Consider the following 15,367-nt stretch of genomic DNA (forward strand, 5'->3'; position numbering starts at 1 on the left):
AAGTAATTTATCGAGAAATTGTCCATTATTTCTTGAAAAAGGGTCTACATACGAGATTTCTGCATGTCATGAATAGTTGTAGATTGAATATGTCTTGCTAAAACAGCACTCGGTCACTGCTTTTTTTGAAATGAAGGTAAAATATCCAAAAAAAAAGGAGCGGAACAAGGTAGATCACAAAAAGGGGTTCTTTTCTGGCTCACCATAATCCTTCACCATTTCCTACACGGATAGACAACTGAATAAATATATACAAAATATGTTGGTTTGACGCTCGGTACAAATTTAATTAAGCATTGCTCCAAACGGTTAGCTTTCAACATGAAACAAAGCCGGTCTGTGCTTCGTGTAGTATCTAGACGACCCTACTTATCCTTAATTTTAATAATCGAACACATTACCGCTGCACGATCACGGAAGCGAAAACAACTGGCTAGCGACAGTAAAATATTGATAATTTTAACTACCCCTTGATAAACTTAAAACGAGTTGAGAAATTAATGAACATATTTATTATTATGTCAGTTTGGAATAAAAATATATTTATATATAATACATCTTATTGACCTTTGTTAGACCACCAGGAAACGATATCAAAGTTTTGGGTTCTTTTTTAAGCCTTATAGTATTTGAATTATGAAACTTGTGTTGATTTGCTGTTTTGGGCAAAAAAATCTTTCAAATTTATTTCCATACGTTATTTGTCGTACTTGTCAAGGTAGCGTTCCCATTTTCTGTGACGTAGCTTCGTGAAATCATCTAGGCGAGCAATGCATTTCAGGTATCTGGAAGACCATATATTATCGCATGAACATATTCATGAAAAATGAATTATTAGTTACTTATCTAATAAGTATTAGCGACTTCATACTTTGGTTACTTACAAATTAATAATCTTACTCACAATTTTAGTACTAAAATAACAACAATGTGTAGATTGTCCTCTGAAATAGGAGAATAAGTCTTCCCCCAACAAAGCTGTTTTTCTGCGGAAGTATTAGCGTACCCTTATAATGTTTATTTTAGTGAACCTCTCGTTAATGAAATTGTATAGATTTTATTTGAAATATGTTGTTGCTTTAACAGGGTCGCTTCCGTTAGAGTTTGTCGTTCTCTTTTTTTAATACATATACTGAAGGTTTTGACTGCCATTGTTGAAGCAGTTACGAAGTGAATTTTTCTGCAGGTTTCAACTGTTGCGTTTAACTTAAATGTATTATTTTCTACAAATCTTCCTTAACCTTGTCTCTCTTTTTGAGCTTGAGACCGACTTTCTCAGAACGTACCGGCAAAGTGACTAGTTTGTTAGAAAATCTACGGATGTTTTCGTTTGACAACCTTCGCATTATTTGACATATTTACTAACTGCAACGTACCGTATCAAGCTACTATAGAATATACTTTCTCAGAATAGTGTTTCCAACCTGACAACAGTAGATCGAATAAAACTGGCTTAATCTTAACTACCTTTGTTTGTTGAATTAAGAGGCATTTTGAATATGGCAAGTTTATCAAGTAGTATGACGGAAAAGGTTTGGAAGTAAAACCAGAATTTTACCTAAACTGAGCAGTGATACACTGGGAGTGCAAAAAGCTGTTCAAGGTAAGTAGACATTTTATTGCCAGATATTCGACATATGGTTTCTTACCAACGGAAGGTCTTTACTAACCAAATGAAGCGTGCACATTTAGATCTTATGATCCTTTATTTAGGAACTATAGTAATGAGTCCTAGGCGGTTTCGTTACTCACAGGCTTCGAGCGAACACTGAGACGTTTCGGGTTCTGAATGTTTGGTAAGATATTAGTAAACTTCGACTGTTAGTTTATTTTGAATGTACCAATGAAACCACAAATGAAAATACGATCCTCGGTCAAAACATATTATGGCAATTTTTTTTTATCTTCTACTAGTAAAAAAACACATACCTGGCAAGCTGGATCAACTCCCTGTCCTCGTCTCGAGTAAAGTGGGCATCCCTGAACGGCTTAATTTTGAGTCCATTTTGCGGGTTCATGATGAAATTGCGAGAGACGTCGTCAAACATGATTGTGTTCTGACGATTATACTGGGGATATTTGCCCCATATGACTCCAAGCGGTTTGCACTTTAAGGACACGGCAGAAGCAGCAACAACAGCGGTATAAAGAACAACGTAACAATAGCAACTACGTACCGTATACCGTACGTTCACACCAACTATAAACTATTAGTCTTTCGGTAGTGAGTTAGATCCACGTTTGTGCTGTCTTTCAAGCTTATGAAACGTGTGCGATTAAATACGGCTTTACTAAGTTTGCCTCTTGTCTAATTGCGCAGTACTGTATTGCACAATTGGACAAGGAGCGTCTTTCCTGAGAGCGAATCAGATGAATTCAGGTGAGGTACAAGTGTTATAGGTGCTGAGTAGCAAAGCTAAATTGATAACAAATGTAAATTTAATTACACCTCAGAATTGTCACGCACTGTCGCGTTAGTTGAATATTCATCGGCAGCTACATTACCATTTAAATCGTTAAATACTTAAACTTACATCGATAAGTCCCTTATCAGGAATCCAAACAGAGATCATTGCAGATGAGTCAAGATGGAACAGAATCTTGTACTTTTCATGACCTGAAAGTATATGGAGTTCACTTCAGAAGTTTGAACTGACATGTCAATCAAACCATTCTGTTTGATCGTGCATATATAGTTCTGTTTGTTACATTGGAACGAACATCTTACCTGTGACGCCGAGTTCCTTCATTTTAACGTCGACCCATTTCATAGAGGTAGCGCTCCATATGACAATGTCATAATCTTCGTACGCCGAAGCCAGAAATTCATGAAGAAACGGTCGTTTCAACTCAGCAGCGCTTTCCGCTGACGATTTATGGTCTGGTGAAGACCAGGAAACGGTACAATATTAAACATAGACAAAGCGAAACAACTTAGGCAAAAAGTAAACAGCCTTAGGATCGTTGGGAATAGATGTAAATGTACGTTACAATTCACACGACAGTGAAAGCAACCACTCGCTAACCTATCCAAGAATATTACATCACACGTATCAACGACAAGGATCTTTTTTCTAGGCTCTCTTTGACGCGCTGTGGATCCAGTGTGAAACCATCCTACAATTCCCGTCACGCGAATTTTAAAACAAACATAGTAAATATACATTATTAACATAATATGTTACCGCTATAACTCAATTCACCGTTTCCTCTGATACTCTATATAACAGTGAATTTTAAACTGAACATATTTATTTGAAAAAGCACCGTTTTTAAACTCACTTGACGATATATTCATGTTTTACTATAAAACGGTAAAAGTGCAATACTAAAGTGCACAGTCTGTGAATAGATAACTAAAATGAAATGATAATAACGTATCATATAATAATATACATGTTATAGTATACCGACCGAATAGGGTATAGTCAATATCTAGCACCAGTAGCTTCTTTCCTTCTCGAGGTGCGTTTATTTCCTTGATCTCAATGGTTTCAACCCGCTTCTGAATTTTGTCTAGAAATTCAGGTCGATCTGCCACTGCAATAATGTCCTCTTCCATGCTCAAGTCATTTACTACCTGTAACAGAAAATGCATCATTGCAACTCGAATGAGAACATTAAATTCCACATTAACTTCTATTAAGGAAGGTTAGATCGATAAATATATTTCAATGAAAATCACTTGAGATACAGAAAAAGGAAATAACAGATTTTTTCAAAAACGTTTACCTCCGGCATTTCTTCGGGATTCGGTGCTTTCGCGGCTTCGCGTATGCTCTCCTCAAGGCTTCCGATCATCATCAATTTCTGTTTCTCCTTTACGCCCATATCCTTTAGACAGTCCGTATCACCGGCTGGGCGACCTAAGACGCAAATCAAATCCATAAAAATATATAGTATAATATAGAGAATTGAACGCAGTGAATAAATGTTCAGTTACTGAATCCTTACTAAAGTTTATGTATCATAAACATTTTCAATGGATAAAAATTGCAATGATCCTCAAAACCGCTACACTTAATGCAAACACCTTGCATAATTGTCTCCGTAATGGAACAGCGGTTACGTATTTGCCTCGGAACCCACGGTGGCCGGTTCGAAACCAAGCATAGACACATCTACGTGTTAGGTGCGAGCTGTCTAAAGCAACAGGTAACGGCAGTAGAACCAGTTTTAAAACTAAAGACATTTTTTTATAGTAATATAGTAATACAGCGTAATATCGTGCCAATGAGTTAGATCTAGCAGCGTTATTTCAAACACCTTCTAAGTACAAGTAGAGTACCTTGCAATCATAATTAGAAATTTGTCCATTTATTGAGGTGGTCAAATTTTATATCCATAGTGTGTGACTTGAAAACGGAATGTTCTATTAATATATGAAGTAAGCCAAGTATTTTCTATGAATTATTACGTCCAGACAAAGCTAGGACATGAGGATGCTATTATTTCAGACGCTTATGAAACGCCCAGACATTACGTCTGTCAGGGGAACTCCAACTTATTCGATCTAATAGTTCAACGTCCATTGAATGATTATTTATATTTTCAGTCAACTACGAACTGATAGCGCTATACTTCATTTCTTCTATAGATTTTTATTCCAATTACTACATTCTCCTCTGTGGATTCAGTAAACACACGCATAGACTACAACTATATGCTGCAGCGACTACATACTATACGCTCTCCTGTCACTGCTGCCTGTTATATTCGAAAATCATTTCAGATGAACCGTACCGTTTTCCCTAATGTAATTAGATGCAACGCCGCTATAGCACGGACCCAAGTCGGAAGAACAGTTACATTCTCCAGCTCTAGCTATCTTCATCATTCTTGGAATAGCAGAATAGCTTACTAACCAAGGGTCGGTGAATTTTCCGCCAGCGACATTTGTACACTTTTTTTTCTAAGTCTAAACATGGCTGATACCAGTCAAGGAGCATGCTACTTTCCATTTGGACGCAGGTAAAATTATATTTCTTTCTCTCCCAGTGGGTAGGAATATCGTCTGCAATCGATGGACTCACTTGATACTTCTGTTGGCAAGGCGTTTTGGCGCCGCTTGTGCTTCGTTATGATCAATTTTGAACTTCTACGATCTGTTCATTAGAACCACAAAAGGAAACAGCACGTTTAGTTTGTGTAACCACGCATAGTTTAATGAGTCTAAGTTAAATAAGCTGAGAAAATCACGTACATAATTCTAGATAGACGTATTTTTAGGATAATATACCACGTCGCGAAGAGCTTACGTTTCATTACATCACGACTTTTGTAAGTATTTAGTTGATGTTCTTATGCTTTTAACTATTTTTTTATAGTGCTCTAATATATGTTTCGGTGTTCGTTAGTAAGAAAATAGTCGGTCATTCTATGAATATGTAAATGTGAACACTTTCATTTATATGCTTGCTCTATACTATTAACATTGCACTTTGTATGTAGTTGTTTTACGTGCAAGTTAAGGGTATAGTAACGAGCGTCTTGTAAAGCCTCGTGTAAAGATCGTGATTAAGATTGTATAAGTTCTATAACCCATTATTACCTCACTTAAGTTTCATTATCATTTCATTTCTCTACTACGAAATGAAACGACCGTAGCTTAGATTAATTAGTGTAGCTTTTATCTCAAGGGCTATTCGTATATATATATATCGATATAGATCATGGACATTTAATTAAGGTGGACCCAGAACCGAGAATCAGCGTTGATGAAGGGCGTGTTACTTAAGTATTAACATATGTACTTCTCGACATAGTTGATGCATTTGATGTAACTTAATAACATGATTCTTTTTAACCATAAGATAATGTATGACAATAGTTGATTAAATATTGTTATCTTTATGAAGACGCGCTTATATTTCGTTGCATTGTGTGATTACTGCCGCCTCATCAACCATCTAAAAGCACCAACTAAGAGTGTATTTTGTTTTCTTATGATAGTTGCAGTTAGTTGATTGGAGTGCTTTTAGTTCATGCCATTTTTCTCCGTGCTATCGTCCATATTCTCATATTACAGCGCGCGAATCGCAGCCGATACGACTACAATTGGCTACATGGTATACGACCAATCAGCCATTGAGTAAGCAATGCCGTGTTACTGTAGATTAGAGCCCCGTCCCATGGCGCAGCGAGATACAGCCAAATGGGCCTAGCTAGAAAAGTAGGAACGGACAGAGAGACATCTATTATGGCGCCGCTCAGATACGTCGGCAGACGAACTAAACAGCTCAAGATCGACAGCGAAATGTACGTCGGCGTTGTCGCTTACGAGCGACTTGGACGACAGCGTCGGCAACTATTGGGGGCTCAATATGAACAGGAAGATGATGAAAGCCAACGGAACCGATAGACACCGGACGGACAAACAGCGATCTTTCATCTTGACAACAAAGTCCTCACTCGACCACTACAATACGGGCTCGTTTTCGCTTAGATGCTACTGTTGTCTTGAAGCAGCAGCGGCAAGAGTACTGTTTACGGGTGGTCTATCGCATCGTTACCAATCACTGGTAACAGCCAGCACGGTGATGCTGTTACATACGGCAATGCTCTATAGCAACCATAACCCGTTCAATGGATAAACGATGGCAAACGAGCTGCGAAGATTTCGCTCAAAAGCAGGTAACGCAAGAGTGCGATTCCAGGCGTAGAAACAGCATTCGAATTTATATTTAAATTCTATTTTATGTATTCCAGCATTTAGGAAACACTAGCGAGATAATTTCTTATATTAGAAATAATTTAGTTACGGTTTCCTACTCTATTTCTGTATCTAGAACTACGTAATTCTGTGTTGCAAGGCATCGGGTACGGTCACAGATAATAGTGAACCGCCAATGCAAAATATCTGGGGTTTTAGGCTGTGATTGACGTACACACGACACGTATACGTTCACACAGTAATTGTACTTCATCATGCAACGTTTCATTACGATATTAGTCCCCAACCGATGACGTCATTTTGGCGCCAAACAGCGTACATCTAACCCTCAGATACAAGGGTTAAGTTAAAAGTAAGCGAATCTTATTGCCTTCTTGATTAGATAGATGATCGGTAGATACTTTCAGCCGTCCAAATTCAAGATGCAAAATCGATCATGCAATGATGAATTTTGCCATTGGCTCACTTCACTTGGCGTGTTCATTAAGCATTCTTGAAATGGCTGAGTTTCACAATAATTTAGCAAGATAGACTTTTTCTAACACAATGATCTTTATCCTTCGTTTTGTTGTGTGTTGCACTGTATCCTTTAGACAGTTTTCCTTTACGTAAACGATATTCTTTGAAAGTGCCAGTAATCTCTCACCGATTACTGCGTTAAGCAAGGTGCTCGAACATGCTCGGTTGAAGAGGTCGCTACGGAAGGGCTAGTTAGTTCACACGGCACTAGCGAGCATCTCCACTGGTGGGGACTAGTGAGGAAGAAGCTAAATCGTAAAACCGTCGGTGAAATATCAGTAGTGTCTCGTCGAGGTTCTTTCTCCGTGGGCGCTGGTCCCTGCAGTTGCCCACTGTCGCCGCAAGCTGAACCTGTCAAGTGGTGGTAGAGCTTCATGAACGAATCTTTCAGGCCGTGGTGTGTTAGCGGCAGGTAGTGTGACCTGTATAAAGCGTCCTGGAAACAATTAGTTCAACCCAACGTGTTCAGCTACATCTCCACGTGCCGTCGCGAGCGTATAAATTTGTGTTTGTGTGTGTGTGTGTATGTGTGTGTGTGTGTGTGTGTGTATGTATGTATCTGTGCTTTCGTGAATATATGTGTGAAATTGTAAGGATGGGTAAAAACTAAATGACGACAGCTTATTCACGAGTTTTCTGCTGGACTATTGTGTTTTTTTTTTTGCTCCTTGACTGGGCTGATTGCAGCGCTTTCCTTTTAGTGTTTCTTTATATCTGAACAAATCGTCTAAGCCACAATCACAAACAAGGACCCGGGCCTAATATACTCTCCGCATAGATCAGAAATAAGACGTCTGCTCGAGACCTCGCAGTAAACTTCACCATCATTTTCGATTCGCTTATAGTGAATAAACGGCAAATACCAGTTACTGCTATGATGACGGCAAAGCCAAGACGCGCTAGCGCGCTCGCAGTCGTTGTGCTAATCTTCTTCCTAGCTCAAATGTGCGCTTGTTACCTTTCGCATTCATTGACTCTATTAATGAACGCGTATCAGACCCTGTTTAATTGGATGTCACTCGTTCTCGTCGTAATTTCACAACGAATTGCATCTCGTGGAACATCGTTGCGAAACACATTCGGCTGGGCCAGAACGGAAGTCGTAGGAACTCTGGTTGCTGTTCTATTCCTTTTCGCACTATGTTTCGCCATTACGACGACAGCCATACAAACACTGGTACACGCCGGTGCGTAATTTTAAATCGCTTTACTGTTATGTAAGCATATTATGCAGTTGTCATTAAATGTCACTAGCAATAATGATGATTATGAATACGCGCAATGATCGCAATCGTATGATTATATTAATGCTGACATGATTGAGCTGTTGCACATCTGATACGCAAGCCTATAGACCAGCTGATATGAACTCGTTAACCAAATGCTGCTTCTATTTCTAGATATAGAATTAAAAAAAGGGAGAGAATTTAAAGCAGAACTAAAAAATTAAGCCCACCAAAATTTTCGTCGTTAACTTAACAGGCCATGAGGAAACGGCGCCCCACTATCCTTTGTTGATTATGGTATTTGGTCTCTTTGGACTCACACTTGATGTATTTTGCTACCTCGTCATCTGGGATCCTGATAATACCCGGCACCCTGGTACATCTATCACCGTTCGAGGAAATAAAGTTCAGGTTAGATATACATAACATCTCAAGTTTTCTAATAACTGGCCCTCCAAAAGGAGAACATGTCTGTTCACCAGCTTGGCAGACCGTATGTTATATAGCCCACAGGAAAAATGTAAAAAGCATGAGCTGTGAGATGGGCTGCAACCCATCTCACAGTACAACCCGAATGGCATTGCCCATGATGAGCTCAAAAACCGACGTATTGTTTTTGTAGTTTGCCCATGCTAAGGCATAGAAAAACGTAAAATCCGTAATAAATATGAATTCCATGCGGAGCAGCCATGAAACTACGTGTCTATTCTAACTTCTTATCAATGCCACGTAAATTTATGTTTGGTTAATCGGATATCAAATCAAACAACTGTTTACACAGCGAAATAAGGAAGAGGGCCCAAAAGATGTATACTTCATATCTTTTTATATAAATGAACCTTGATGACGGTTCGCGGACTGTTATAGTTGCTCTGAATTATCCCTATATAAGGCGAAAATCAACTAGAAAGTAATTCTAGGCTTTTTTGCTCCAACTGTAAATTTTCTCTAAATTTCCCAACGCTGCAGGCTATCCCTACATATTTTCCAAAGCGCTACACGTAAGAACTGTCATGTTACTAATCAACATTTTTGTCAAATTTCTTATAATAATTTGTGTGTTTCTATCTAAAAATATGAAATAGAAAATGGTCCACGAAATGAACCCTATTTTTTATTATAGGAACAAAGTCCTAAATACTATGACCGTTGTAATTGTATCATATATAAACCCTATTTTTAACTACATTCAAAATTTAGGATGGAAAATTTCATAGAAAATGGAAAGACAGACTTTTACAAAAATAAGCGCGATAATTACTTGTGAGTACCAGGATTGCGCTTTTCGGAGGTATATAGTGGTTATACCTATTTGCAGAGTTTTTAATGCAGACATAATAAACAGTGTTCAATAAATTCGACCCGAATTTCGAATTCTCTTCTATGACCTGTTTGTATCCTCCTGTAAAAATTAGGTGAACTTCGTCGAGGCCGGTAGCACCCAAGGAGGCTTGGACAGACAATGCGGTAGTCATAGCCGGAGTGAAAGGCGCCGTCAGCTAAGTGAGGGCGACGATAATGAACAAATTAGAAAAGAGCCCGAGCGAACACAGGGGTCAATGTTTGCAGAAGGACTGCGTACTTCGGGATCGTGCATAACTGTGATTATATGCGCCTGTGTACTACATTTTGCTCAGGTAGATTTACGAGGCTCTCACATGAACTTGACAAAATCAATGTAAAGTTATTGAAGTCTACAGATATCTAGAAGAGGTATTGCTAAGAAGTGTGGTAAAACGGGGCTGTACGGTTCAATAGTGGACCGTTATAAACAGTGTTCCTTTTAGTTATTCATAAGTTTACTGTAGTAAGTGTGCGCTTGTGACATGTTGAAAAGACACTTTTATATTACAGGAACACTCTGTTGTTCACTATATCGACGCTAGTCTTGCTCTCGTGTCTGTTTCAATCATCCTGTTCACCTTCTATCCGTATGTAAGGGACTCTGGCCTAATTCTACTACAAACTGTACCAGACAACGTCGACCTTGAAGGATTACAGGTAAGCTGAATTAAACTAGTTATGAATTGTGTGGGTGCGTAGGTGTAGCTGGACAAGAACACAATACCGCGAAACTATGTCTGGGATGACTGGTATGTTTGCTAAAAAGTACAAAAAACATCTTCATTGACCCCAATGTAAATGGAAAAAATACTTTTTTGGCCAAAAAACGGGTCAGTGTTTGTACGTTAACAGTTTGGCTGCAATGAGAGTACGGGATAATTGGCACAGGAATGTGGGATTTCTGCTGCAGCTCTAAACTGCAGTAGTGCAATAGCTGAATGAAGGTAACTAAACAATCAAATCAAGGTAACGAATTTGCAATCCGAACGAATCTTACATAGTGTCCTTAAATTGGCCCAATGAGTTTACAGAAGAAGAAGAGCAAAGTGTAATACAATAGGGTAACTAAGGTAGTACAATAGTTTACTTGTTGATAGTAAGATTCAGGCCAAAAGGTGAATCAGTTTCGACTCAGATTCAAAGAAAGAATCGAATACATTTACATAACCTAAGATGTGTATGCTCCGTGTAGACGACATGCGAGAACTCAATGAGCACATCAAGAACCCTTGGTGTTTATAGGTGAAAAGGGACAGACAGTCTTGTGAGTGACTGGTACTGTAAATGTATATGCTGACAGAGCATCTATCACCGGCTTGAAATCTGAACTCGAGTTCCCGAGTTCGGAGTACTCTGAGGAATGTCAGAATTAACATTAGGGAAAAGTAGCAAACTAATATTAAGAAGCGTCTGGTGAGTGTATTGTTACGGGAGGAGGTGTGCGAATGTTGTACACGTGTGTCATGATCTTAATTGATAACGAGAGTCACTTGGTTCTCATAATAATAATAATGATACCCTTATGAGCAGCAAAGTTGTTTCTTTTTTCATTACATGTTTCATGTTACTTAGCGGCGGATGCTCCGTAAATTCCCACAACTAATGAATCTACACGATCTGCACATTTGGACATTGAACAATGACCAGCGTATTGCAACAATCCATATCTCTCTTCGGGCATGCGAACAATATGAATACGAAAGACTTGCAGCTGACATCGAGGAGTTCTTCGTCAAAAACGGTAAACAACAGATCAATATATAGTGAGCAATTTCTTCTACATCTAAAATCAGAAACTGCTTATGTTTCATTATCTGCTAGAAAAAAGTGATCAGAGCATAACAATTTTGTCCAATTTTCCAAACAAAAGGAAATATTTTATGTCAAAATGACAAAGATGCCCTCTTGACACTCGTAACTACGAGTGCCTCTATAAGCGATGCGTGAGGTCAGTGATACATGATGTAATGTAATAACAGTCCGACAATCTATTTCTTTAATGCGTTATTAAAAACACAAGCTCACACAATTGAATTCAGTTGAACGGATGAGTTAGAGGATAAAACGCGAACTATCAAACAAGAAATTGGGTCAAATTAACAAAATACGTACACTTACACACGTGAATCCTTATTCGGATTATTATTTTTCATTGGAGGCTATTTGTTTTTGAACGTTAAACTGTCATATCGCGTCCATTTGCATTTGTCATCACAAATAGATGAATAGCATATCACTTTTCATTTATATCCAATTTTGTAACAGGCATTGACTCCGTCACAATACAACCAGAGTTCTACGAAGAAGACGAAGAACCTACTAAGGCCCTCCGATGTGCATTTAAATGCAATGCATGCACACTAGCCACGTGCTGTATTGGAGGGGCGCTCGATAAAAATGCCGAGGTAAGAATGATAGCTTCCGAGTACAAACTGCAAGAGCTCCGTAGCGGTTCGCTACGGTCTAGTGGTCTATTCGAAAAATTACGGACGGATTATTATTGTCACAAAATCGATCTGTGGCAAGATAGCAGTTCTTCCACAAATTTTGAAGGCTCTGTGTTCAGATTAATAAATACATTAGGATATTTTTACTAACATTTTTGTTGAAAAACGCCATATATCTCTTTATTATTTTACTGACTTGTTAGAGGCTGTATCCTCCAATGAATCTGCTATCGTTTTCTCGGCATAAGGCCCCATTGTAGGTTTACTCTTAATATGCGCTGTTAAATTCTAGGTGCAGATAGGTCAATGCAGGTTAGAGATAATCGCGTGCTACAGGAATGTTATATGGCGTTTCCTGTTCATACTAATGGGTGGTCTATAGACAGCGTCTCCAATCACCCTCACTATATTACCACGTTCTTAATGTTTTAGGTCTTCGCGACGCGACAGATGATCGGGTCGCGCGAAACCCTCATTATGTGTCCAAGCCTTAGCGGGCTTAACAACGCTCGTGAGACCGATCTCTGAACATTATGCTCACCTCATTACCGTAAACTCACCTATCAATATCAAAGAGATGCCACAACTACCAGACCAAGCTCTAATAAATCCATTCTCCCCCGCTTGGGGGTTTAATGGGCAATAAAGCCCATTAAACAATGCCTAACCAAGGCCGTGGTTAATGGTAGAACTCGCTCATATCGCTAGCCAAAACTCGCTGAATATCAAGCGTTTATAATAACTGTAAAATGCGTCAACAAACACAGTTGTAGATAAAAGGTCACCGATGTTAGCATAATAGGCCACCAACAACCGGTTGCATGACTAATTGTAAGTGACGCAAAAGAATTAGAACGGAGATTAAGGAGGCGTAGAACAACAAGCACATACAAAACGCATTTATATATATATATATATATATACGTTGTTTCTTGTTAGAGCTTTGTATGCTATTGTATATATGGCTAAAAAGTATATTCAAAGTATATACCACTGTTGAAAGTAAGCAACGATGTAGCCTGGCTTATTTCACGTTCAAGTCCAAAGATATGATACGATAATATTTTTGTTATTGCGGTGAGACATGACGAAGTTTCTTTGTTTTATATTTCTGCATAGATTTTATTCGAATTTCTAATTGGATATTTTCATTTTTGAGCTCATTGTATATTGGCGATGCATGAGTCACGATGGCTTAATGGAATGCACATGCTGTTATTGCTGTTGCTAAACTCACATCATGCACAGATATAACCTAAATGCGCTTTGAAGTATGCTTATGAGAAGATATGGAAAACAGGAGTGACAGTAAAATAGTTTGCATAAAATTATTTGCATACACTATACAGAGAAAGTACTCTTAATATATAAATAAAATGCTAATGAACAATAACAAGTATATATGTACCTCTGTCGTATGACAAGAGAAACTTCAGAAGCTGTACTTCTGGACCTGACCTGAACTGAAAACCCTATATACAAATATACACAATTTGTATGAATAAATATTGACAACCGGTTTTTGTTTATTCATTATAGGTAATAGGGCAATCCTTACGTAAGTATTTGGGACAAGTTCTAAAGCATAACAATTTCTTAAAGAGGTGCGATTATTTGACTGGGTAAAATCGTTCGTGTCATATTTCTTAAATTAATTTTGTTTTTTTTTTCTATAATAGTTATAGTAAGAAGTAAAAGTAATAGACTACCCACGGCGTTTGCAGCGGAAAAATATATGGAAGCAACTACCTAAAAGGGTTTGTTTTTCCGAGAAAGATAAAACGTATACTGTTCTATAAATCTAAACTGTTTAGGCTTGTGTATGGTGTATCGGCTAAAATGTTCGATCATACACAAACACAGTTAAAAACATCAGATTTTCTCAAATTTCAAATTTCTCTTCAATACTTCTCGAACACACTACCCTTTTGACGCTCAAGCTAGTTCCTGAAAAGTTCTCTTTTATTCGTATATAAATATATTCTAGGGGATACGCTATGACTACTAATCTTCTCTGCGTATTAATGCGAAGAGAATAGTTAGAAAAAGAATAATTAGATGACCATTTTTAAAAAGAGTCTGAAGCCATTTCTTAGACATTTCTGTAACGTCTTTCCCATTTTAAGTAGGTTTTTAGTTTGAAGAACAACATAGGTAAGGCTATTCTTAGAATCTGTGCCCCTTGCCGTCATTTTGCTTGATGTCGTAGTGCAAATATGTGGTATCGCGATAAATTTAAACCTACCTTTACATTTGAGACCCATGATCTTCTGTCTCTCCACTCGAACACCAGTCTTTTCCATGAGAAGCTGCTTGAGATCAGCAAGTGTGGTGCTATCAGATAGGCCTTCGATGGGAAACTCCTTTCCGGACCACTTTACCGCGAACGTTGGCAGAGAACTTTCTGACATTTTCTTTCGTTGACAACACTTGCAAATTTTCCGTATTATTTGAGAAAAAATGTTCCTTATTTACGAACTTTAAAGGTCCAGATCCTGTCATATAAACTCCCCACAATAAATGTTTAGGAGACACCGTAACAAACACTAAAAACTTTCGAGTATTCTTTTTTGAGAGTTTGCCACTTCAATCAATATGGAACCATATAAGTAATAATAACAATATCAAGTGCTTTAAATGATCCACAAATAGAGTTGAGCTTTTACACAACATGCTCAGATTTAAGCCAGACGATAATCTTATACTCAACATACATTCATTACCGGTTTGCTTGTGTACACACAAGAAATGTTGTTATTATGCTGGCAGTGTATTACATATACCAGTGATGTAGATTGATGAATTAGTTCGTCGTTGCTGACAAGCTATCTTCTTCGAATTTGTGCTACTGCCAATCGATGAGTGAAACTCATTCCGCGTAAAGGTGTCCGATACTGCTAACAAAATATACTGATTGCGCACACGCATCGACCAAATATCTAAGGATACTTCGTTATGAGAAAGTTATATATATAAGTATAAGGATATTCAAAATTAAATAGATTACAACGAAAACTAGAAAATGCTGTCAAAAAGCCGTCAACATTAAGAATTCTCAAGTATTTCGCTAAACCAACCGACTCTCGGCCAGTCTGGTCGTCTGCTATGCGTTATTCAAAGCCCTTCCCTCTTGTTTGGGTTATCTCAGTCTCCCAATT

The 15,367-nt window shown here is 38.1% G+C and overlaps 2 protein-coding genes across 5 annotated transcripts; one reads left to right on the forward strand and one right to left on the reverse strand.

The window, feature by feature from the left end:
* Nucleotides 1-489: 489 nt before the first annotated feature.
* Ublcp1 (Ubiquitin-like domain-containing C-terminal domain phosphatase 1) lies at nucleotides 490-15,302 on the reverse strand. 3 transcript variants are annotated; one of them, XM_022848790.2, is made up of 8 exons: nucleotides 14,924-15,302; nucleotides 14,455-14,638; nucleotides 3,733-3,866; nucleotides 3,415-3,580; nucleotides 2,729-2,881; nucleotides 2,535-2,617; nucleotides 1,930-2,108; nucleotides 490-785 (listed from the first exon to the last, which is right to left on the reverse strand). In XM_022848790.2, exons 1-8 carry the CDS (start codon nucleotides 14,927-14,929, stop codon nucleotides 698-700), a joined length of 993 nt encoding a protein of 330 aa, XP_022704525.1. In that variant the 5' UTR covers nucleotides 14,930-15,302; the 3' UTR covers nucleotides 490-697. The 3 variants fall into 3 exon arrangements, with proteins under 3 accessions (XP_022704525.1, XP_022704526.1, XP_022704527.1); XM_022848791.2 differs by having other exon boundaries at nucleotides 14,993-15,301; XM_022848792.2 differs by lacking the exons at nucleotides 14,455-14,638; nucleotides 14,924-15,302 and adding an exon at nucleotides 4,866-4,965.
* On the forward strand, nucleotides 5,129-13,728 carry LOC111269313 (uncharacterized). 2 transcript variants are annotated; one of them, XM_022848788.2, is made up of 10 exons: nucleotides 5,129-5,280; nucleotides 6,029-6,633; nucleotides 7,267-7,604; nucleotides 7,880-8,379; nucleotides 8,675-8,829; nucleotides 9,834-10,055; nucleotides 10,273-10,419; nucleotides 11,335-11,503; nucleotides 12,028-12,167; nucleotides 12,642-13,728. In XM_022848788.2, the coding sequence occupies exons 4-10, from the start codon at nucleotides 8,067-8,069 to the stop codon at nucleotides 12,735-12,737; spliced, it is 1,242 nt and encodes a 413-aa protein (XP_022704523.1). In that variant the 5' UTR covers nucleotides 5,129-5,280; nucleotides 6,029-6,633; nucleotides 7,267-7,604; nucleotides 7,880-8,066; the 3' UTR covers nucleotides 12,738-13,728. The 2 variants fall into 2 exon arrangements, with proteins under 2 accessions (XP_022704523.1, XP_022704524.1); XM_022848789.2 differs by having other exon boundaries at nucleotides 7,267-8,379.
* Nucleotides 15,303-15,367: the final 65 nt, after the last annotated feature.

Source organism: Varroa jacobsoni, unplaced genomic scaffold, assembly GCF_002532875.2.
Source record: "Varroa jacobsoni isolate VJ856 unplaced genomic scaffold, vjacob_1.0 scaffold_1377, whole genome shotgun sequence".
Lineage (NCBI taxonomy): Eukaryota > Metazoa > Arthropoda > Arachnida > Mesostigmata > Varroidae > Varroa > Varroa jacobsoni.

Excerpts from the sequence above, each read along its gene's own strand:
- LOC111269313 (XM_022848789.2), top strand. The coding sequence starts at position 8,067 with ATGATGACGGCAAAGCCAAGACGCGCTAGCGCGCTCGCAGTCGTTGTG. Across the intron at positions 10,056-10,272 it reads GTGTACTACATTTTGCTCAG|GAACACTCTGTTGTTCACTA; the intron begins GTAGATTTACGA and ends TTTATATTACAG. Across the intron at positions 12,168-12,641 it reads CGCTCGATAAAAATGCCGAG|GTCTTCGCGACGCGACAGAT; the intron begins GTAAGAATGATA and ends TTAATGTTTTAG.
- Ublcp1 (XM_022848790.2), bottom strand. Across the intron at positions 3,867-14,454 it reads CATGGGTCTCAAATGTAAAG|GTCGCCCAGCCGGTGATACG; the intron begins GTAGGTTTAAAT and ends TTTGCGTCTTAG. Across the intron at positions 786-1,929 it reads GAGTTGATCCAGCTTGCCAG|ATACCTGAAATGCATTGCTC; the intron begins GTATGTGTTTTT and ends ATGGTCTTCCAG.